The following is a 22,449-nucleotide window of genomic DNA, read 5'->3' as shown; positions in this document are numbered from 1 at the left end:
CTGCAAGAAATGTATTTGTGCAATTGTTTTCCAAATGAAGAAGAATTTGATGGCCTTCCTTTGTTTCCGTAATTGGTGAGACTGATTTCTGAGCCCTTTAAGTTGATCAGTTGAGAGTGATAAATTTATATCATTTTGTCTTCTCTTTTGGTATTATTTTCCAGTTTGACTTTGAAGGATCACTTTCCCCAGTCATTGCACCCAAGAAAGCAAGGCCTTCTGAGACTGGATCTGATGATGTAAGTACTATTATTTCTTGCTACTATAAATTAATTTGTGAATACTTTTACTAGTCTTCTACTTTTGTGGTATTCATGTTGGTTTGTCTTTATATTTCCAATACTTTTTGTTTTATTTACTTTAATATTGAACATCAGTTATTTCCAAGGGTGGAACCTGTTGTTTTCAGTAGTCATATGTTCATTTTTATTTTCAGAGATCGTCTAAAAATTACTATAAACATAATTCTGGATCATTGGAGTGACCAGCCTACAAATAAATATTGCTGCATAATTTCTGTTTTTGTTTATAGATGTTTTATTGCCTGTTGATTACCTAAAGTGACAGCATTTACCTTTTTATGCAATATTTCTTTAATTTAGATTCTCAGATGTATCAGGTTTTGTGGGTATATTCTTAAGAAGCCCCCCACCCCAATTTATTTTTAATTAAGATATAATTTGCTTAAAATGAAATGCTCAGATCTTAAGTTTACAGTTTAATTTTGACAAATACATACTCATGTAACCCACACCTGTGTCAAGTCATAGAACATTTTTATCACCCTATAAAGCTTATCTTTGTGCTCTTTTTTAATTTGTTGTACTTTAAGTTACAGTTTACAAATCACATCAGTCTCTGATGCAGAAAGTTATACACACCTTGCTATATACTCCTAGCTGCTGTCCTCCTAATGAGACAGCATGCTCCTCCTCTCCACCCTGTATTCCCTGTGTCCATTCAGCTAGCTCCTGTCCCCCTCTGCCTTCTGTTCTCGCCTCCAGACAGGAGCAGCCCATGTAGTCTCATGTGTCTACTTAAGCCAAGAAGTTCACTCCTCACCAGTATCATTTTGTCTTATAGTCCAGTCCAACCCCTGTCTGAAGAGATGGTTCCAGTCTTGGGCTAATAGACAGCCCAGGGACCATGACCTCCGGGGTCCCGCTAGTCTCAGTCAGACCGTTAAGTCTGGTCTTTTTACTAGAATTTGAGGTCTGCATCCCACTGTTCTCCTGCTCCATCAGGGATCCTCTGTTGTGTTCCCTGTCAGGTTAGTCATTGGTCGTAGCTGGGCACCATCTAGTTCTTCTAGTCTCAGGCTGATGGAGTCTCTGGTTTATGTGGCTCTTTCTGTCTCTTGGGCTCCTATTTACCTTTCGTCTTTGGTGTTCTTCATTCTCCTTTGCTCTAGGTGGGTTGAGACCAATTGATGCATCTTAGATGGCCACTTGCTAACTTTTAAGACCACAGATGCCAACCACCAAAGTAGGATGCAGAACATTTTCTTAATAAAGTTCGTTATTCCAATTGACCTAGATGTCCCCTGAAACCATGGCCCCCAGACTCCCATCCCTGCTACTCTGGCCTTTGAAGCGTTTGGTTGTATTCAGGAAATTTCATTTCTTTTGGTTTAGTCCAGTTGCGCTGACCTCTCCTGTATTGTGTGTTGTCTTCCCCTTCATCTAAAATAGTCCTTGTCTACCATGTAATTAGTGAATACCCCTCTACCTCCCTCCCCACCCTTGTAACTGTCAAAGAATATTTTCTTCTGTGTTTAATCTTTTTCTTGGGTTGTTATACTAGTGGTTTCATACAATATTTGTCCTTTTGCAGTGGACTGATTTCACTCAGCGTAGTGCCTTCCAGATTCTGCCATGTTATGAGATGTTTCTTGGATTCATCATTGTTCTTAATCATTGCGTAGTATACCATTATGTGAATATATCATAGTTTATCCATTCATCCGATGATGGGTACCTTGGTTGCTTCCATCTTTTTGCTGTTGTAAACAGTGTGGCAGTGAACATGGGTGTGCATATATCTGTTTGTGTGAAGGCTTATATTTCTCTAGGATATATTCCAAAGAGTGGGATTGCTGGATCGTATGGTAGTTCTAGCTTTTTAAGGAAGCGCCAAATCGATTTCCAAAGTGGTTGTACCATTTTACATTCCTACCAGCAGTGTGTAAGTGTTCCAGTCTCTCCACAGCCTCTCCAACATTTATCATTTTGTGCCAGCCTTGTTGGGGTGAGATGGTATCTCATTATAGTTTTGGTTTGCATTTGTCTAATGGCTAATGATCATGAGCATTTCCTCATATTTCTATTAGCCACCTGAATGTCTTCTTTAGTGATGTGTCTGTTCATATCCTTTACCCATTTTTTAATTGGGTTATTTTTCTTTTTGTTGAGTTTTTGCAGTATCATGTAGAGTTTAGAGATCAGATGGTGATCAGATTTGCCGTAGCCAATAGCTTTTTCCCAGTCTGTAGGTTGTCTTTTTACTCTTTTGTTCAAGGTTTTGGATGAACTAAGTGTTTGGTTTTTAGGAGCTCCCAGTTATCTAGTTCCTCTTCTGGTGTTTTTACATTGCTAGTAATGTTTTGTATAATGTTTATGCCATGTATTAGGGCTCCTAGCATTGTCCCTATTTTTTTTCCATGATCTTTATCATTTTAGATTTTATATTTAGGTCTTTGATCCATTTTGAGTTAGTTTTTCTGCATGGTGTGAAGTATGGGTCTTGTTTCATTTTTTCGCAGATGGATATCTGGTTATGCCAGCACCATTTGTTAAAGAGACTCTCTTTTTCCCCATTTAACAGACTTTGGGCCTTTGTCAAATATCAGCTGCCCCTGTGTGGATGGATTTATGTCTGGATTCTCAGCTCTGTTGCATTGGTCTATGTATCTGTTTTTGTACCAGTACTAGGCTGTTTTGACTAGGGTGGCAGTACAATAGGTTCTAAAATCAGGTACAGTGAGGCTTCCCACTTTGTTCTTCTTTTTCAGTAATGCTTTACTTGTCCAGGGTCTTGCTCCCATGTTCAGTCATTTCCCTGAAGCAACCAGATTTCTATCACAATATATTAGTTTTGCCTGTTTTAGAACGTGACTGATATAAATGAAGTAATACAGTATGTAATCTTTGGTGTAAGGTTTCTTTAATTGAGGGTAATGTTTTTGAGATTTATCTCTGTTGCTGGAGGTATCAGTTGCTTATTCTTTTTTATTGCTGAGTAGTATGACCCTACCACAGTTTGTCAGTTCTGCTGATGGATATCTAGGCTGTTTCCGTTTTTGTGGCTATTATGAGTAAAGCTACTACCAACATTCTTTTACAAGTCTTTGGAGACATATATTTTCAATTTTTAGATAAATATCTAGCAGTGAAATTGCTGGGCCATTCGTTGCTGGAATTGCCAGACATGTTCCCAAACTGGTTTTTTTTTTTTTTTTTAACACTCTGACCAGTAATGTATGAGTGTTCCTTTTGTTCTATGTCTTTGCCAACATTTACTGTTGTCCGTCTTTTTCATTATAACCATTTGCGTGTGTACAAAGTAGTTTTCTCTTATTAAAATCGCATTGCCATTGAGTCGATTCCCACTCTTAGTGACCCTATAGGACACAGTAGAGCTGTCCCACAGGGTTTCTAAGGCTTTAATCTTTACGGTGGTACAGTGGTTAAAGTGCTCAGCTGCTAACTGGAAAGTCAGTGGTTCAAACCCACCAGGCACTCTGTGGGAGAAAGATGCGGCAGTCGGCTTCTGTAAAGATATGTAGCCTTGGAAACCCTATGGGGCAGTCCTGTTCAGTCCTGTAGGGTCAGTATGAATTGGAATTGACTCTATGGCAGTGGGTTTTTTGTTTTAAAATCTTTACAGGAGTAGATTCCCACATCTTTCTCCCACAGAGCAGCTGGTGGGTTTGAACTGTCAAACTTTTGGTTAACAGCTGAGTGCTTTAACCACTGTGCCACTGAGGCTCCTTAGTTTTCTTAATTTGCCTTTCTCTGGTAATTAATGATATTAGGAACTTTTTTATGTGCTTATGTGTATTTTTTGAGGTTCAAGTCTTTAGCCTATTTTTTAATTGGATTTAAAGAAACCATTATTGAGCAAATCGAAGTTCTTTACATATTCTGGATATGAGTTCTTTTTACCTGCATTGTGAATATTTTCTTTCAGCATGTGGCTTAACACAGTCTTTTGATGAACATAAAGTTTTTTTTATTTTGCTTGTCTAATCAATCAGTTTTTTGGCTAGTTTTTTTTTTTTTCTTTCTGTATTCAGTCTAAGAGTTCTTATGTTTAGAATAACACACTGTATTAAGCTCTACAAAAAGACCAATAAATTCCAAAATCTAGAAATGGAATAGACCACATTCTCTGAGAACAGTGAAATAAACCAAAAGTAATAACCAAAGCACACTTAATACTCAGAAAAAAACAAAACCAAACCTGTTGCCATCATGTTAATTCCAACTCAGTAGAGACCTTATAGATCAGAGTAGAACTCCCCCTCGGGTGTCCAGGGAGCAGCTGGTAGATTTGAATTGCTGACCTTTTGGTTAGCAGCCGTAGCTCTTAACCTCTGTGCCACCAGGGCTCCCAACACTGGGAAAGTACGGTACAGTCGCTCTCAATATAAAATTTAGTTGATTATTAGGCTATATTAGTAGTTCAACATTTTATAAATATAGAGAGACAAATATACCATCTGAATATAGGCAGACCTATAGACCTACTCTTCTATCAAAACACAAATCAGTGTGGTGGTTATTAAACCTGCCTATTTGCACTTCCCACATTTCATTCATTAATTTTGACTTCATAAAAAATAGCTTTAGGTAGTCTTTCAATTTCTTAGTTCCTATCTAAGTAGTAGGATTTCTCTTTGAAAGTCTCTTTTCTAAGAGGACGTGACTAGATTTTTTTCAAGCACTTCTTAAAGATGGATTGTCTTAATGTTTATCACTGATATCTGGAAATTACTTGACTATTTTATACAGTAAAACCTGTGAAAGCCAGAATCTGTGTAAGGTGGAAACCTGGGAGGAGGAAAATGCAAATATTTTCCCCTAGTACAGAGTTAAGTGCTACGGCTGCTAACCAAAGGGTCGGCAGTTCGAATCTGCCAGGCGCTCCTTGGAAACTCTATGGGGCAGCTCTACTTTGTCCTATAGGGTCGCTGTGAGTCGGAATCGACTTGATGGCACTGGGTTTGGTTTTTGTTTTGGTTAGTACAGAGTGATCGAAAAGTGGTAAGACTGCACCCTTTCAAAGGTGGAAAACTTGTGAGACCTGAAAAAACAAGGCAGTCCCGTCAAGTTCTGGCTCTCACAGGTTTCACTGTTGGTCGTTTTCAGCATGGTGACTTTTTCATATTCTAAGATAAACTTAATGTAAAACTGGAGTTTGGGTTGTTTTAAGTAAGTTCGTTTTCTTTTTTCATGATGACATTGCAAGGAGCATTTTTGAAAAAAATTACATTCTTTTTATCCTTTTCAGGACTGGGAGTATTTACTAAATTCAGACTACCACCAGAATGTTGAGTCTCATCTTTTGACTAGATCTTTATGTTTGAGTTCTTTGGAAGCCTCAGAGATGAAGGATGAGGAATTTTCACAGAACTTAAGCCTGGATTCTTCTACACTTCTCTTTGTTCACATACCTGCAATTTTTTTTGTTCTTCATCTTGTCTATGAGGAGCTTAAGTTGAATACTTTAATGGGAGAAGGGATTCGTTCACTTGTTGACCTTCTTGTTCAGCTGGCAAGGTAAATATTATTTGTAGATTAGAAACTACCAAGCGATCCTTAAATGAATCGATCTTATCCATGAATATTATGTAGGAACCTTGTAAATAAATTTCTGAAATCTACCTTCTCAGAAAGCAGGGCATTTTCTATAAACTACAGAATCATTTAAAGATACCAGCCAAGTAAGGGTCTTGTGGGACATGCTGGGGTTTTGGTCTTTGTCCTAAGATTAGTGGGAAGTCACAACAGTGTGTTAAGCAAGGGGATGACTTGCTCAAATTATATTTTGACGAGATGACTGGCTACACTGTGGTAACCCAGAACCCGCAGAAGTCCTAAAAAATACCTGCTGTTTTGTAATAATATCTACATTCACATAGTGCTTTGTAGTTAATAAAATCAAAGTTTAAATTGTCAAGGTAGGTAATACAGTCCTTTTGTAGCAATGAGGAAACTTGCCCAAGTTTGTTTCCTAGGCAAGTCAGTGAAAGAACAGTGGGAGCGGGAACACCAGTGTAGACTGCTAAATTTGGGCTCGTTTGGCCTTTGCCTCCAGCGTCACAGTATGTGGTGGTTCCTATCTTTCAGGTCCTCATAGTGGATCTGCAACAAGATTGTTGTAATAATATGTTTTATGAGCCTTTTTAGCACCTTTTTGATGTTGAATTCTTCATGGAACTGAATTCTAAGGGTCCTGCTTAGGTGTTGTTTGAAATTTTGTGAACCTTGGTAATAGAGGAAGTTGAATTTGAATTGAAATATCACCCTCTGAGTTAAGATGATAGCACATTTTCTAACTTTGTGATCTTTCCTGAGAAACTGAAATTTTTTCTGAGACGTGGTAGTTTTAGCTATGGTCGATTTCTTTTATGAGAGATTATCACTATCATGAAAATCCTTTTGTAATTAAGTAGTTTCTAAACCTGATTATGGCTCTCTGAAATAAGTAACATTTGCATAATGTTTTACATTTTATGACGTATTTTTCACATATATAATTTAATCTTCAAAGCTTCAGAGTGGATTAACTGATGTTTCCTCATTTTCTAGAAGAAAATACTGAGGTTTATAGAGGTGACTTGCTGAAAATCACAGCTAATAAATGACAGGGCAGAAACTAGACCCCAGTGTTTTTGCTCTAGTTTTACTATCATGAAATTCATCCAGTGAAAAGAGTTCAGGTTGCATGTGTTATATTGGGCGCTTTCAAGTCCAGAAATAGAAAAAAGAAGCTCTAGATTTGATTACCTTCTTTCTCATGAGTAAGTTTTCAAAATTAAAAAGTTTAACTGATGACTTCTAACCCAAGGGGACTGGACGATAATGCTATAACACTTTCCTTGTTATTTCTTTTTTTTATGTGCTCTTACTGTTTTAGGGACTTAAAGTTGGGGCCTTATGTAGATCATTACTATAGAGACTACCCAACGCTTGTCAGAACTACTGGACAAGTGTGCACAATTGATCAAGGTAAGCATCTGTGACATTAAAGATTTTCTGAACAATGGAATGATGTTTACTTGTATCTTTCTCAGTGACAGTTTCTTACCATTTGCCTCTAAGTCAGGAAAAAATGTTTCTCCACCAGGTAGATTTTCATTTCAAATGCTTAATCTTTGTCTTGCATTACTGTAAGCCACAACCTCTTCAGTGTATAGGGAGAGTTCTACCCATCCCTAAGATTCTGACTTGCAAAAGCTTAGAGCTTCCAATGCCAAGGATGCTTTTCCCTAGATCTTTGCTCTCCAATTAGTAGCCTCTACACATACGTGACTGTTTAAATTTAAGTTAATTAAAACTAAAAATTCATTTTCTCAATTGCGCTAGCCACTCGTAAGTGCTCTGTGGCCATGTGGGGCTATTGGTTACCATATGGGACAGTACAGATATACAACATTTCTGTAACCATGGTGTTGTCCTAGACCCTGAGCTAAAGGGATTCAAAGGTATAGGGCCCAATTGTTAGAATATGGTTCAATCCTGAGTGTCTCTTTTTTTTCTTTCATATTTAGGGCTAGGCCAGAAAAATTTGGTTAGATTCTTTATATGCCTTGGTCACAGAATTGGCTTAATTTCCATCCAGTTTGGGATAAAATAGTAGTTATTTAAATTCTACATATAATAATATAGTCAGTTGTTTACTGTGGCAGAAAACCTGGAGCACTCCGGAGAAAATAGAAAAAAATATTATTCTCATTGTTTCAGAATGACCATTGAGTACTGTTGATTGTTTTTCCTTTAACATAAAATAGTATTGTCTTAATATATTCTTGTATATGTCTAATTTTAAAGGTCAGACAGGATTTATGCATCATCCATCATTTTTTACTCCTGAACCGCCAAGTATTTATCAGTGGGTGAGTTCTCGTCTGAAGGGTGAAGCAATACCACCCTATCCTTACCTCCCTGGAATCTGTGAAAGAAGTAAACTTGTAGTCTTGGTATGTATTAAAATGTTGCCTGTCTTGTTTATTTTTTTAAATTACAGCAAAATTGGCTCTTTTGAATGTAAAGTTCTATGAATTTCAACATATGTATTGATTCATGCAGTCACCCCCATAATTAGAATATTAACATCATTTTATCACCCTCCCCCCAAAGAAAATTCCCTCATGCTTTTGAGATTCATTCATGTTGTGTATATCAATAGTTGGTTGGTTGTTATTGCTGAGTAGTAGTCCATAGTGTGAATATGCCACACTTGGTTTATCCATTCAGCTGTTGAAGAACATTTATTTCTAGTTTTTAGCAATTATGAGTAAAGCTGCTGTAAACATTCATGTTTAGGTTTTTTGTGTAAACATTAAGTTTTTATTTCTCTAGAGTAGATACCCAGGAATGAGATACATGGGTTATATAGTAAGTGTATGTTTAGTTTTTAAAGAAGCTGCCAACTGTTTCCCAGGGTGGCCATACCATTTTACATTCACACCAGCAGTGTGAGAGATCCAGTTTCTCTGCATCATTGTTAGTATTTGAAATTGTCACTATTTTTCATTTTAGCCATTTCTGATAGGCTTATAGTGATATCTCATCATGGTCTTAATTTGCATTTCCCTAATGGCTAGTGATGTTGAACATCTTTTCATGTGGTTATTTGCTATCAATATATATCCTCTTCAGTGAAAAGTCTTTTCATATTCTTTGCCCTCTTGCAAATTGTATTGTTTTATTACTGTTGAGTTTTTAGAGTTTTAGATACGAATCTTTTGTCAGATAGGTGGTTTGCAAATATTTTCTTCTAGTTTGTAGCCTGTGTTACCTCACCATCCTCCAGATGTGTCTTTTGTAGACTGAAAGTGTTTAATTTTGATGAAATCCAATTTATCAAGTTTTTAATTTTATGGTAGTGCCTTTGGTGTCATATTTAAGAACTCTGTTTCACTCCAGGTCACGAGGATTTGCTGCTGTGTTTCCTTCTAGAAGTTTTACAGCTTGATGTTTTACATTTAGGTCTATCATCCATTTTGTTAATTTCCTGTAAAGTGTGAGGGTTAGGGCAAAGTTCTTATATTTCCATTTTGATGTCCAGCTCTTTCAACACAATTGTTGAAAAGACATCATTTCTCTATTGAATTGCTGTTGCATTTTTGTAGAAAATCAATTGACCACATTCTTGTGGGTCTACTTCTGGATTTTCTGTTTTAGTCCATTGATGTATATGGCTCCCCACACTGTCTTTATAGTTAGTTATGAAATTGGATAGTGTAATTCTTCTCTCTTTTATTCCTCTTTGTCAGAATTGTTTCAGCCTCTTTGCTTTTTCATATAAATTTTATTTAATCAGCTTTTCTGTAGCTACAAAAGAATCCTGCTGGAATTTTGAAAGGAATTGTGTTAAACCTGTAGAATAATTTGGGGAGAATTGACATCTCTTCCTGTCTATCTATGATCTCCCCTTTGCCTTCTAGGCCTTGGGGGTTCAATGAGAAGCTTGGGGCTGCAGTTATCCCCTTCTTTCGTGTACTTGTGTGCTTGGAATAACAGCACCATTAAATGGAAAGTTTTCCTTTCTCAGAGTTTTTTGTCCTTCTGGCCCTTGTTACAAGCTGTTGTTACCTGTGTTGGATTGTCTGGGGACTGGGGTGTGAGAAAAATGGGAGGGAACAAGAGAAGAAAGAAAAAAAACGAAGGATTTTTTACTCTTCCTGAGCATTAGGAGTTCCCTTTTTGGCTCTTTGAGCCAAATTTGAGGTCTGCTCCTAGAGCTCTCCCTGTCTAAACCATAATGCTCATTTAAGGGTTTTTGATTGAGTTAAGTTCAGATTGAGGAGATAGGAAGTTAAGAAAAAAGGTAAACTCACCTTCATTGTGGTAGTACTTTGAATTCAGAGGAAACCCTGGTGGTGTAGTGGTTAAGAGCTACAGCTGCTAACCAGAAGGTCGGCAGTTCAAATCCACCTGGAGCTCCTTGGAAACTCTATGGGGCAGTCTGCCCTGTCCTATAGGGTCGCTATGAGTCAGAATTGATTTTGACGGCAATGGGTTTTTTTTCTTTTTTGAATTCAGAAACTGCCTGCTGCTGTTTGGTTTTCTTTTTTAATTAAGGTAAAATTCACCTAACATAGAATTAACTACTATATTGACCATAATGAACAATTCAGTGACATTTAGAACATTCACAATATTGTACAATTACCACAGCTGTGTAGTTACTAGGCATTTTTATTGTCTCAAAATAAAACCCAATATCCATTAAGCAGTCACTCCCCATTCCCACTACCTTCAGTAGCTAGCAACCATCTCTTGAGGATTTACCTATTCTAGATGTGCACAGTTCTACTTTGACACACATGTGATTGTGATGAGTTGAAATTACTTGAGGACAGCTGACTAAATGGAACCATAAAATATGTGACCTTTTGTGTCTGGCTTCATCACTTAGCATAGTGTTTTTGAGGTTGATTTATGTTGTAGTGTGTATCAGTATCTTGTTGCTTTTTATTGCTGAATAAGAGTCCGTTTTATGTATGTCCCACTATTTGTTTAGCCAGTCATCTGTTGATGGACATATGAGCTATCACTACCTTTTGGCTATTGTGAATAGTACTACTGTGAACGTGTGTGTACCTGTTTGAGTGCCCGTTTTCAGTTATTTTGGGTATATACCAAGAAGTGAAATTGCTAGGTCATATGGTAACTATATGTTTAACTTTTTGAGGAACTGCCAAATGGTTTTCCACAGTGACTGAACCATTTAACATTGTCACCAGCAATGTGCAAGGGTTCCAATTTCTCCACATCCTCTCCAGCGCTTGTTATTTTTTATTTTTTGATCATAGCCATCCTGGTAGTTATGACGTGGCACCTCATTGTGGTTTTGATTTGTATTTCCCTAGTGACTAATGATGTTGAATATCTCTTCATATGTTTGTAGGCTGTTTGTATATCTTCTTTGGAGAAATGTCTATGTAAGTTCTTCGCCATTTTATAATTGGGTTCTTTTTCTTCTTGTTGTTGAGTTGTAAGAGTTCTTTATATATTTTGCATACAAGTTACTCATTAGATAGATAATGTGCACATATTTTCTGTCATTCTATAGGTTGTTTTTTCGCTTTCTGTATAGTTCCTTTGATGCACAAAATGTTCATAATTTTGATTAAAAAAATTTTTTTTTTTTTTATAGAGTCTGTGTATTTTTTCCTTGGTTGCTTGTACTCAGTGTCATCTAAGAATCCATTGCCAAATCCAGTGTTATGAACATTTACCCCTGTTTTCATCTTTGAGTTTTAAGGTTTTAGCTTTAGGTTATTGATCCATTTGGGGTTAATTTTTATGTACGGTGTGTGGTATGGCCCCAATTTTACTCTTTTGCATGTGGGTAATCCGGCTGTTCTAGTACCATTTGTTAAAGGTACTGTCCTTTCCCCACTGAATGGTTTTGGCATTCTTGTTGAAAATCAGTTGGCTTTAGGTATATGGGGTTTATTTTTGGACTCTCAGTTGTATTAGTGTATATGTCTATCTGTATGCCATTACCACAATGTCATGATTACTGTACCACTCCATGCCTAACATAAACCACTCCCCCTCTCCTGAGTACTCTCCCTTCTGTCTTTGGGTTTCCTAATTTGCTGCAACTTCTCACAGAACTCACCAACTGTGTAAAGGAAGTGGCTCATGCGATTGTGGCGGCTGACAGGTACCAAATTCGTGGGTCAGGCATAGGCTTCCCCTGGTCCAAAGGCACTTAGCTTTCCTGCTCCGTGGGCCAGGAAGCCCACTGCATCATCTCCTGCAGGTCCGTCCTGCCAGTCTCTCCTTCCTTGGTGGTTGTCTTGGTTATCTAGTGCTGCTGTAACACAAATACTACAAGTGGGTGGCTTCAACAAAGAGAAATTTATTCTCTCACAGACCAGTAGGCTGTAAGTCCAAATTCAGGGCGTTAGCTCCAAGGGAAGGCTTTCTCCATCTGTCGGCCCTGCAGGAAGGCCCTTGTTATCAGTCTTCCCGTGGCCTAGGACTTCTCTGTGCGGGAACCTCAGGTCCAAAGAACATGCTCTACTCCCGGAGCTGCTTTCTGGGTGATACGAGGTCCCCATGTCTCTCTGCTTGCATCTCTCTTTTATATCTTAAAAGAGATTGGTTTAAGACACTACTGTCTAATCTTGTAGGTCTCATCAGTATAACTTAATCCATCTCATTACATCATAACGACAGGATATACAACATGTAGGGAAATCACATCAGATGACAAAATGGTCGAGACAATCATACAATATTGGGAATCATGGCCTTGCCAAGTTGACAGATATTTTTGGGGGCCACAGTTCCATTCATGACATTCCAGTCTTTGGCCCCTAAAAATTCTTGTCCTTGCCACATGTAAAACATATTCACCCCATCATATCACAGCAGAAGTCTTAAATTAACTCCAAGTCCAAAATCTAAACTCTTCCTTATCTGTGAAATCTAGAATATAGGTTATCTGCTTCCAAAGTACAGTGGTGCAACAGCCTTGAAGTAGGTATTTCCATTACAAATGGGAGAAATGGGAGGGAAAGAAGGCATAACAGGCACCAAGCAAATCAGCAGAACACACTGCAGTAGCCCTCAAGGCATTGCAAATAATCCTTTGTTTTCTGAGATCATTTACACAATAGCCGTGCCCTCCAGATTCTGGGTGGAGACCCCTCAAACCTGGGCTTCAGCTCTGCCTCCCAGGCCCAGCTCTGCTCCCTTGGCTTTAGGCCTACCATTCTCCTAGTCCATCTGAGTGGCGACTCCACCTTTAGAAACACTAGAGGCCATGGCTCCACCCTTTGAAACGTCAGAGGTCATGGCCATACCTTTTGAAACTGAGGCAGCTCGGCTTCCTGTGTTCCTTGGCCTCTAGCCCGCATCTGCCTACTAGGGCAAGTGTTCCAAAGCTCAGTAGCTTCACTGATAAGTGTCTGGAGGCACCCCACTCCGCCAGTAAACTTTGACTGGAATGCACTCAGCTCTTTTGCTCTGTGGGTTAGCAAGCCTACCTCTACTGTTCAGTGCCCGGAGGTACCCTACTCCACCAGGAAGCCTCCTGCACAGAGGCACTGAGCTCTCTTGCTCTGTGGGTCTGCTTCAGCGCTGCCCGGTGCTGGTCTCCTGGTTCTCCTTCTACCGGTTCTCTGCTGCTGCCAGTCCTCTGTTGCTGCTTTCTCACCATCTGCACCATCTCTGGTGTTCTTCTCACTTTGTTCTGATCCCTCTGTCCATTCACAGTTTCAGAACCAGTCCATATTTTGGGTATCTGTTAAAGCAGCACCCCACTCCTGGCACCACATTCTGTCTTGGTTATTTACTGCTGCTATAGCAGAAATAACACAAGTGGATGGCTTCAACAAAGAGAAATTTATTCCCTCAGAGACCAGTAGGCTACAAGTCCAAATTCAGGGTGTCAGCTCCAAGGGAAGGCTATCTCTCTCTGTTGGCCATGGAGGAAGGTCCTTGTAATCAATCTTCCCATGGTCTGGGAGCTTCTCTGTACAGGAACCTCAGGTCCAAAGGATGTGCTCCGCTCCTGGTGCTGCTTTCTTGGTGGTATGTGGTCCCCATGTCTCTCTGCTCTCTTTTCTATATCTTAAAAGAGATTGGCTTAAGACACTATCTAATCTTGTAAATCTCATCAGTATAACTGCCACATATCCATCTCATGACATCATAGTTATAGGATATACAACACATAGGGAAATCACATCAGATGACAAAATGACAGTCATACAATACTGGAAATCTTGACCTAGCCACGTTGACAGATATTTTGGGGGGACACAATTCAATCCATGACAGTGATGGTGGGCTGTTTTCTTTCCCACCTCTGGGGTGGTTCATTTCAAGCCTAGCAGGATGGCAAAACTGACCAATACCCATAAAAAATACCCATGGTGGGCCACAATTACCTTATCACACAGTCCTGCCCAGTCGCCTGGGTGGGAGTTATAAGACCATAGCTAGAAAGGCCACACAAAAAGCAGTCTATTATGCTGCAATGTACAAAAATATTTTTAAAAAATACTTTATCCAGCTTGTTTAATTGTTTGCAGGAGTGTTGATCAGTAATACTTACTCTGAAAAATTGCTGGAAATAGAGCCATTTTTCATAGATATTTGGCTTTTTATTGGATTTTAATTTTTTTGGAATGTGATGTTTACCTAATAAGACATACCCTTGTAGCTAATTACGACTTTTTACCATTGAATTACTTGTATAAGGAGATGGTATTGTCTGTTTACCATTTGTTGAAATAGGGAAGGGAAAGTACGGAAATGATCCAACAGTTATTGGGGTCTGTTGTCTTCAAAAGGAGCCCTGGTAGTGCAGTGATTAAGTGGTCAGATGCTAACCGAAAGGTTGGCGATTTGAACCCACCAGCTACTCTGTGGGAGAAAGATGTGGCAGTCTGCTTCCATAAAGATTTATAGCCTTGGAAACCCTGTGGGGAAGTTCTACTCCGTCCTTATACAGTTGCTATGAGTTGGAGTTGACTCTCAAGCAGTGGGCTTTGGTTTGGTTTCGTTGTCTTCAGGCAACTTTATGTACGTTTTCTCATTTAGTAGAAAGAGATCTGATTCATCTCTAGTCACTAGTAGTATGGTATTTTTGAGTAATTTATAGGTAAAAAAAACTGAGATAAAAACATACTTTTGTTAGACATTCTAAATATTTTTAAACTCTTTTTAGGTTTAATGTGTTTCTTTTTTTTTTTTTTTTTTTTCGGTCTACGTTTTTATTTTCCCTGCCTAAAGCAAATACCATTATGGTTCTTTGGGGCTTAGGGTAAAAGCAAAGTGATTTAGTAAATGGGGATGTTTTAGCCTGGTAGTTAATCTCACCCTACTTCCAAAACTGATTTGAAGCAATTAAAGTTCTTAAGGTAGGTGTTTGGTAATGTGAATACCTTGACATTCCACTGAGAACCTTTTGTGTGAATGGTGGTCTTTTTTAAATCATTACCTTACTTTAGGGGATGGCCTTCAGTCATGTATAATAGTTTGTAAATGTTTTTATTGTTTGTAAATGAACATAATGTTTTAACAACTAATTAAAGCCACCGAGGTACCTTTTAATCAGTTGCGTTGACTAATAGTGACCCAAAGGACAGAGTGGAACTGCTCCTTCCAAGGAGCGCCTGGTGAATTCGAACTGCTGACCTTTTGGTTAGCAGCTGAACTCTTAATCACAATGCTGCCAGGGTTTCTAGACACCTGTTAGAAAGGCTCAAAACAAAACACATTTTGGTAAGGATGTGGAGCAGCTACAACTCTCATGCATTGCTAGTTCTTCTGCAAATCTGTTTCTTACAAAGTTAAACATATACTTACCGTAAGACTAAGCAATCCCACTCCTAGGTATTTGCCTAAGAGAAATGAAGACATATGTTCACACATAGAAGCTTTGTTCATACTTGCCGCAAACTGAAAACAGCCCATATGTCCATCAGTTTATGAATAGATAGATAAATTTTGGTACATCTGCCTGATGGAGTAATAGTCGACAGTAAAAAGAGATGAACTCCTGATACATGCAGTAACATGACTGAATCTCAAAGACATTATGCTAAATTAAAGAATTGAAACACAAAAGACTACCATATGACTCCATTTACATGATATCATAGAATTGGCAAAACTCTAGGGAAAGAAAACAGATTAGTTGTTTCCACCTTTGGTGTAGGGGAAGGAAATTGATGACAGAGAGGCACAAGGGAACTTTTTCATGTGATACAGGTTTCCGTATCATTATTTTGGTAGTAAGGAGCCCTGGTGGCTCACTGGTTAAGTGCTCAACTGCTAACCAAAAGGTCGGTGGTTCAAACCCACCAGCTGCTCAGTGAGAGAAAGATATGGTAGTTTGCCTCCATAAAGATTTACAGCCTTGGAAACCCTATGAGGCAGGTGTACCCTGTCCTGTAGGGTCACTATGAGTCAGAATCTACTCAGCTGCAGTGGGATTTTGATTTTATTGTGGGCATGGTCACATGATAGCATAACATTTGTCAAAACTTGTAGAGCTGTATACCTAATATAGATGAATTTTCCATATTGACATTATACCTCAGTAATCCTGAGTTAAATAGTACTGATTTTCAAAATTGTTAATTTTCTCTTTATGCAGAGCATGGCACTCTACATACTTGGTGATGAGGGCTCTGTTTCTGATGAAGCCTCACAGTATTTATCCAGAATAACTATAGGTAAGTTGGTGCAGTGTTAGGCTTCCCTAGAAAAATTTTTATACATGTTTATATCAGAGCTAAAATAAAAGATAAAAATTTCCTAAGTACTTGGTTTAGAGGCCACATCTTGCCTCTTAAAAAAAACAAAAACCAAACCCACTACCATCAAGTCAGTTCTGACTTGTAGCAACCCTATAGGACAGAATAGAAACTGCCCCATAGGGTTTCGAAGGTTGCCACATCTTTGTCCCACGAAGTGACTGGTGGGTTTAAACCACCAACCTTTCATTAGCAGCTGAGCAGTTTAACCACTGTTCCACCAGCGTTCCTTAATAAAAGGCTAGCACTATTTTAATCTACAGTCCAGAGCCGATTTTCAGAAACCACAGTTACTTAAAATCTAACAAATCTTATATTTTTGGTATAGTTAAAAAAAGGTCTGTTTTGGCATGAAATTTTTAAGCTTTTCAACCTGCCGGAGTACTGCTTATTTTATTATTTTTTAGGAGATATTTGTTAATGAATTCTTATTTCCAAATGTCTTCTATATATTATGTGTTTTCATCATCATGATGACTATCAAAATATTAAAATTCCATTTTGTTCCTTTTAGCCACCCAAAAGTCACAGGCAGAACAAGAGGAAAACAGGTGACTTTTTTCAGCAAGTGCTTTTATTTTAAAAATATAAAGCAGTACGTGTTTTCCTAATCTGTGTAATAACTTCATGTTTTGTTCTCTTGTAGATGTAGTTTTAGGCATTCTGCATCAGTTTCTAGCCTAGCCGAAAGGCTAGTTGTCTGGATGACTAATGTAGGTAAGAGGTTCTTTGTTACTTTTTATGTCTCTTTGAAATGAAACTGAGAAGCCTCCTTCTTTCACACTGAACACCCCCTTATTAAGCTGTGCTTTTTCCATACTTGATAGAACTGGGAGGCATGAAGAGAGAAGGGAAGGTTCCACAGGATTGAGATTACAGACCATCAAATCCTTTTCAGGCCAGCCTCGCAACTTCTGTATAGTGTCTGGGATACCAGTTTTTCAGCTCTTAGTGATTAAGAAAACTTTCTTTGCCGTTCACCTTAGACCATTCAAGGTTGTGGCTAGTAGACTGGCCTCAGAATGGAGTTCTCTGATCACTACACGTTCAGACTTTGAAGCCATCCTGACACTCAGATATCAAATGATTATTTCTGGCAGAGTCCAGAAGTAATTGTATAAACATTACAGAGTGTGTTTTTGAAGGCTGTAGGCCAAGGATTTTGAACATTTAGCTGGGAAGAAGGAAACGGGAGGATAAGAGGTCTCTATATTCCCAAAACCTGTGCCCCTAGGTTTAAATAGAGTAAAAAAAAAAAAAAAAGCACTGAAGAACTAAAAAAAAAAAAAGTAACTAAAAAGCAAAATTAAAAGTTACTCCTATGAAGATATGATAAAAAATGATGTCAAAGTATAGTATGTTAATGTTTTAGTGAATATTACAAGAAATTTCTGAATTATCTGAAGAATGTTCCAAATGACTTAGTTCTTCACAGTTCATTTTTAATGTCCCCTTCAAAATTACATTTGTCATATAGGTATAGGATACCTGTACTGAAAAACGCCAGCTGAGTTTTATCCATTTGTATATCACATAATCTTTAATAAAAGTGTTATTCTTGTGTAAAGGAATATTTTTGCCTCAGTAATTAATCAGCTTTCTGTAATTGATAAATAATGCACATTACTGTAAAATTTAGAAAATCATTACATGAAAAATAAATTTTATTTAAAATGAGCATTCAAAAGATTTTAATTATGAAATATGGTATACATACAAAAAAAAGTATATGTTTAGAGAATATAAATAAATGAATACTGTTGTACTTGTCACCCATCATTAGAAATAGAACATTACCAATGTAGTAGAAGGCCCCTGTGTGTCTGCTGCTAGTTGATACCCCCTCCCACACACCCTCGCTACTGCAGGTAACCACTACTCTACCTAAAATTTGTATTACCTTTTTGTTTTTTTAAATAGTTTTACTATATTTATATATTGCTTAGTATTATGTGTTTTTGAATTTTATGTAAGTGTGTATGGATATAAATATGTGTTCTGTTTTATTTTCTTCACTCAACATTGTTTTAAAAAGATTCATCCATGTGACTCACGTAGTTATAGGTCATTCATTTTCACTGTTATGTGATATTCCATTGTTTGAATATATCACAACTTACCCGTTCTACTGATAATAGACAATTTTGCCAAAAAGAAACAATGTCGTGAGTGAGTATTTTAATACTTGTGTCTTGGTACACATGTATACACGTTTCTCTGGCCTTTAGGGGCTATGGGGTTGGGCCTGTCTATACGTGTTCAACCTTACTAGGTAATGCCAGCTGCTTTCCAGGGTGGTCGTATCAGTTTACACCACCATCAGCGGTAGATGAGAATTACTGTTGCGTTACATAGCTGCCAACACTTGGTATTGATTGACTTTAATATTTGTCTCCACCGCTCGTCTGTCAGTTTGTCATTCTGTGGTGAATTGCAACTGGAAAAAATCCATACTCGTGCCCATTTCAAAGAGGGGTGACCAGACAGAATGCGGAAATCACCAAACAGTATCACATGCAAGGAAAATTATGCGGAAGATAATTAAAAAATGGTTGCAGCAGTACGTCGACAGAGAACTGCCGGAAATTCAAGCCACATTCAGAGGAGGATGTGAAACAAGGAATATCATTGCTGATATCAGATCTTGGCTGAAAGCAGAGACTACCAGGAAGTTGTTTATCAGTGTTTTATTGACTGCAAAGGCTTTTGATTGTGTGGATCGTAACAAATTATGGATAACGTTGTGAAGAATGAGAATTCCAGAACACTTAATTGTGCTCATGCAGAACCTATACTTAGAACAAGATGTAGTTGTTTGATCAGAACAAGGGGATACTGCATGGTTTAAAATCAGGAATTATGCGTCAGGGTTGTATCCTTTAACCATACTTACTCAATCTGTATGCTGAGCAAATAATGCGAAAAGATGGAGTATATGAAGAACGGGGCATCAGGATTGGAGAAAGACTTATGAACAACCTGCGATATGCGGGTGATACAACCTTGCTTGTGAAAGTAAAGAGGACTTGAAGCACATACTGATGAAGATCAAAGACTGCAGCCTTCAGTATGGGTTACACCTTAAGATAAAACAAGAATTCTCACAGCTGGACCAGTAAGCAATATCATGATAAATGGAGAAAAGATTGAAGTTGTCAAAGATTTCATTTTACTGGGTTTCACAATCAACGCCATTGGAAGCAGCAGTCAAGAAATTAAACGACGTATTGCATTGGGCAAGTCTACTGCAAAAGATCTCTTTAAAATGTTAGAAAGCAAAGATGTCACCTTGAAGACTAAGGTGCCCCTGACCCAAGCCACCGTGTTTTCAGTTGCCTCATATGCATGTGCAAGCCGGTCAATGAATAAGGAAGACTGAAGGAGAATTGATGAATTTTGAATTATGATGTTGGTGAAGAATATTGAATATACCATGGACTGCCAGAAGAACGAACAAATCTGTCTTGGAACAAGTACAGCCAGAGTGCTCCTTAGAAGTGAGGATGGCGAGACTGTCTCATGTACTTTGGACATGTTATCAGGAGGGATCAGTTCCAGGAGAAGGATGTCATGCTTGGTAAAGTAGAGGGTCAGTGAAAAAAAGAGGAAGACCCTCAACAAGATGGTTTGACACAGTGGCTGCAACAGTGGGCTCAAGCATAACAATGATAGGGTGGTGCAGGCCTGGGCAGCATTTTGTTCTGTTGTGCATGGGGTCCCTATGAGTTCGAACAGACTCGACGATATGTAACACCAACAGCAACAAAAACATTTGTCTGTGGAGTGGATGTGAAATTATATTTCCTAGTGGTTTTAATTTGGTTTTCTCTGACCACTCGTTAGGTAGAGCATCTTTTTTGTGTGTTTATTTTCTATCTGTGTCTTTTCTAGGAAATTTTTTTTTGTTCTTTATGTTTTTCCCCCTGGGTTGTCTGTGTTTATCTTAAGGTTTTTAGGAACTCTACATATTTTGGGTACTAATACTTTTGCAATTTTTAAAGAAGCCTTTTATATTAACCCCTGATGCCAAGGCATTAGACTGGTAGTAAGTTGAATGAAATGTATTTCTTATTTGTAAGGATAGATATTTATTAACTTTAGTCTGAAGATAACTGGGACAGTGGTACATTTAAATTAAATTTTTTCTCCTTTCCTTTCACTGTAAGGATTCACCTTAAGAGATTTGGAGACTCTTCCCTTTGGAATTGCACTTCCCATCAGAGATGCAATTTATCACTGCCGTGAGCAGCCTGCTTCTGACTGGCCAGAAGCTGTCTGTCTCTTGATTGGACGTCAGGACCTTTCCAAGCAGGCCTGTGAAGGAAACTTACCCAAAGGGAAATCTGTGAGTACCGACATAGGAAGTTCAAAGTTCAGTTTTAGTCTCAAATAAAATAGAAGTAGAAATGTTTTTCATTTTCCTTTAAGTCTTTGTGCAAGTGTATGTATCAGTTTGTCTTATATAGCATATGCCAGATGGGGTTTGTAATTGGACAAACCTTATTAATTGTAAATGGGAATGGAGATTTTATGAATGCTGTATCTTGGCTGGACTTTTCTTTGCCTCTTGAGTCAGGACAAGCACTGATTCAGTATGAGAAATTTCCCTGTTTGTATCATACTAGTAATTAAACTATTTAAACCAGCTGAAATCAATTGCTATTGAATCTGTTCTGACTCATCATGACCCCATGTATGTTACAGTAGAACTGCTCCAAAGGGTTTTCAGTTGCTGATTTTTCAGAAGTAGATTGCTAGCCCTTAGTTCCAAGGCGCCTCTGGATGGAGTTGAACCTCCAGTCTTTCAGTTAGCAGCCAAGCGTATTAACTGTTTGTACCACCCAGGAATAATTAACTGCTTAGTAATTATTATATAGAAAAAGATAGTGTACATATATCCTGAATTTGAATGGTTATTATAAAACTTTTCTCTTTCATATTTTTCTACATTTAATTTAATTTTATTTTTGTGGAAATACACACAGGATAGGATATACCATTTCAATAAATTCTGCCTGTCCAGTTCAGTGATATTGATTACATTCTTCAAGTTATATAACCATTCATGCCATCCCTTCCTAAATTATTTTACCACCATCAGTTTATAGTCACTGCTTCCTTAGCTTCTCATCTAACCTTTCGAGATGTTGTCAGTTTGTTCCCACATAGATAAATCTTTAAAAGAGCACAATGCTCAAGGCAGACATCTTTTCTAATTAACCTAAACTGTTGTCTTTCATGGAAACCTTGGTGGTGTAGCGGTTAAATGCTACAGCTGCTAACCAAACGGTCGATAGTTGAATCCACCAGGCACTCCTTGGAAACTCTATGGGGCAGTTCTGCTCTGTCCTGTAGGTTCGCTATGGGGTGGAATTGACTCTACAGCAATGGTTTTTTTTGTTGTCTTTCATACTTTTTTGATCTGTTAAATTTATTGAGTGAAACTTTCTTAATAGGTGTAAACATAATCTGTTTAATTACATAAAACTGAAGTCCCAAGAAAAGGATTTTTTTTGGGTACCAGGATTATTTAGAAGATGACTTAAGATACCTCCTCTGAAATACTCTCCTTCATCAATCTTCAAATCCGTTTTCTCAAGGATGAGTTCTAAGAGGCCTACAAATAGAGAGTGAAATATTTTATTACCCCTCCATTATCTCTTTGTAAATCTGCCTCTTTTAAAACAAAAAATTTTAAAAACTTTTAAAACTTCTTTCAGCACTGTAGTTCACCTTCTTAAACTAAATGGGAGCATTGTATTATCCTGAGGATCAAGGAGGATTCAGGGATGGTTATGTTCATGTCCCTGAGAAAACAAGGGAAATTTGGCTACTATTTGTGCTGTTCATCTCTTATTAGCCTTTGAATTAATTTTTTTTTAATCAATGCACAGTGACTGTTTGTAAATCACATTAGGCCTTAGGCTGTTAAT

The 22,449-nt window shown here is 37.9% G+C and overlaps 1 protein-coding gene across 3 annotated transcripts in view; it reads left to right on the top strand.

Moving 5' to 3' along the window:
• ANAPC1 (anaphase promoting complex subunit 1) overlaps nt 1–22,449 on the top strand; it is a 184,893-nt gene that overhangs the window by 50,943 nt on the left and 111,501 nt on the right. For all 3 annotated transcript variants that reach the window (XM_049857675.1, XM_049857674.1, XM_049857673.1), the window contains 8 exons: nt 165–239; nt 5,512–5,780; nt 7,141–7,232; nt 8,055–8,203; nt 16,357–16,435; nt 17,031–17,067; nt 17,163–17,233; nt 20,683–20,861. In XM_049857675.1, coding sequence (XP_049713632.1) covers nt 165–239; nt 5,512–5,780; nt 7,141–7,232; nt 8,055–8,203; nt 16,357–16,435; nt 17,031–17,067; nt 17,163–17,233; nt 20,683–20,861 — 951 coding nt within the window. The remainder of the gene's footprint in view (nt 1–164; nt 240–5,511; nt 5,781–7,140; nt 7,233–8,054; nt 8,204–16,356; nt 16,436–17,030; nt 17,068–17,162; nt 17,234–20,682; nt 20,862–22,449) is intronic.

This window comes from Elephas maximus, chromosome 17, assembly GCF_024166365.1.
Source record: "Elephas maximus indicus isolate mEleMax1 chromosome 17, mEleMax1 primary haplotype, whole genome shotgun sequence".
In the NCBI taxonomy this organism is placed as follows: domain Eukaryota; kingdom Metazoa; phylum Chordata; class Mammalia; order Proboscidea; family Elephantidae; genus Elephas; species Elephas maximus.
The sequence above is the reverse complement of the archived record's forward strand: the minus strand, read 5'-3'. Positions and strand labels throughout refer to the sequence as shown.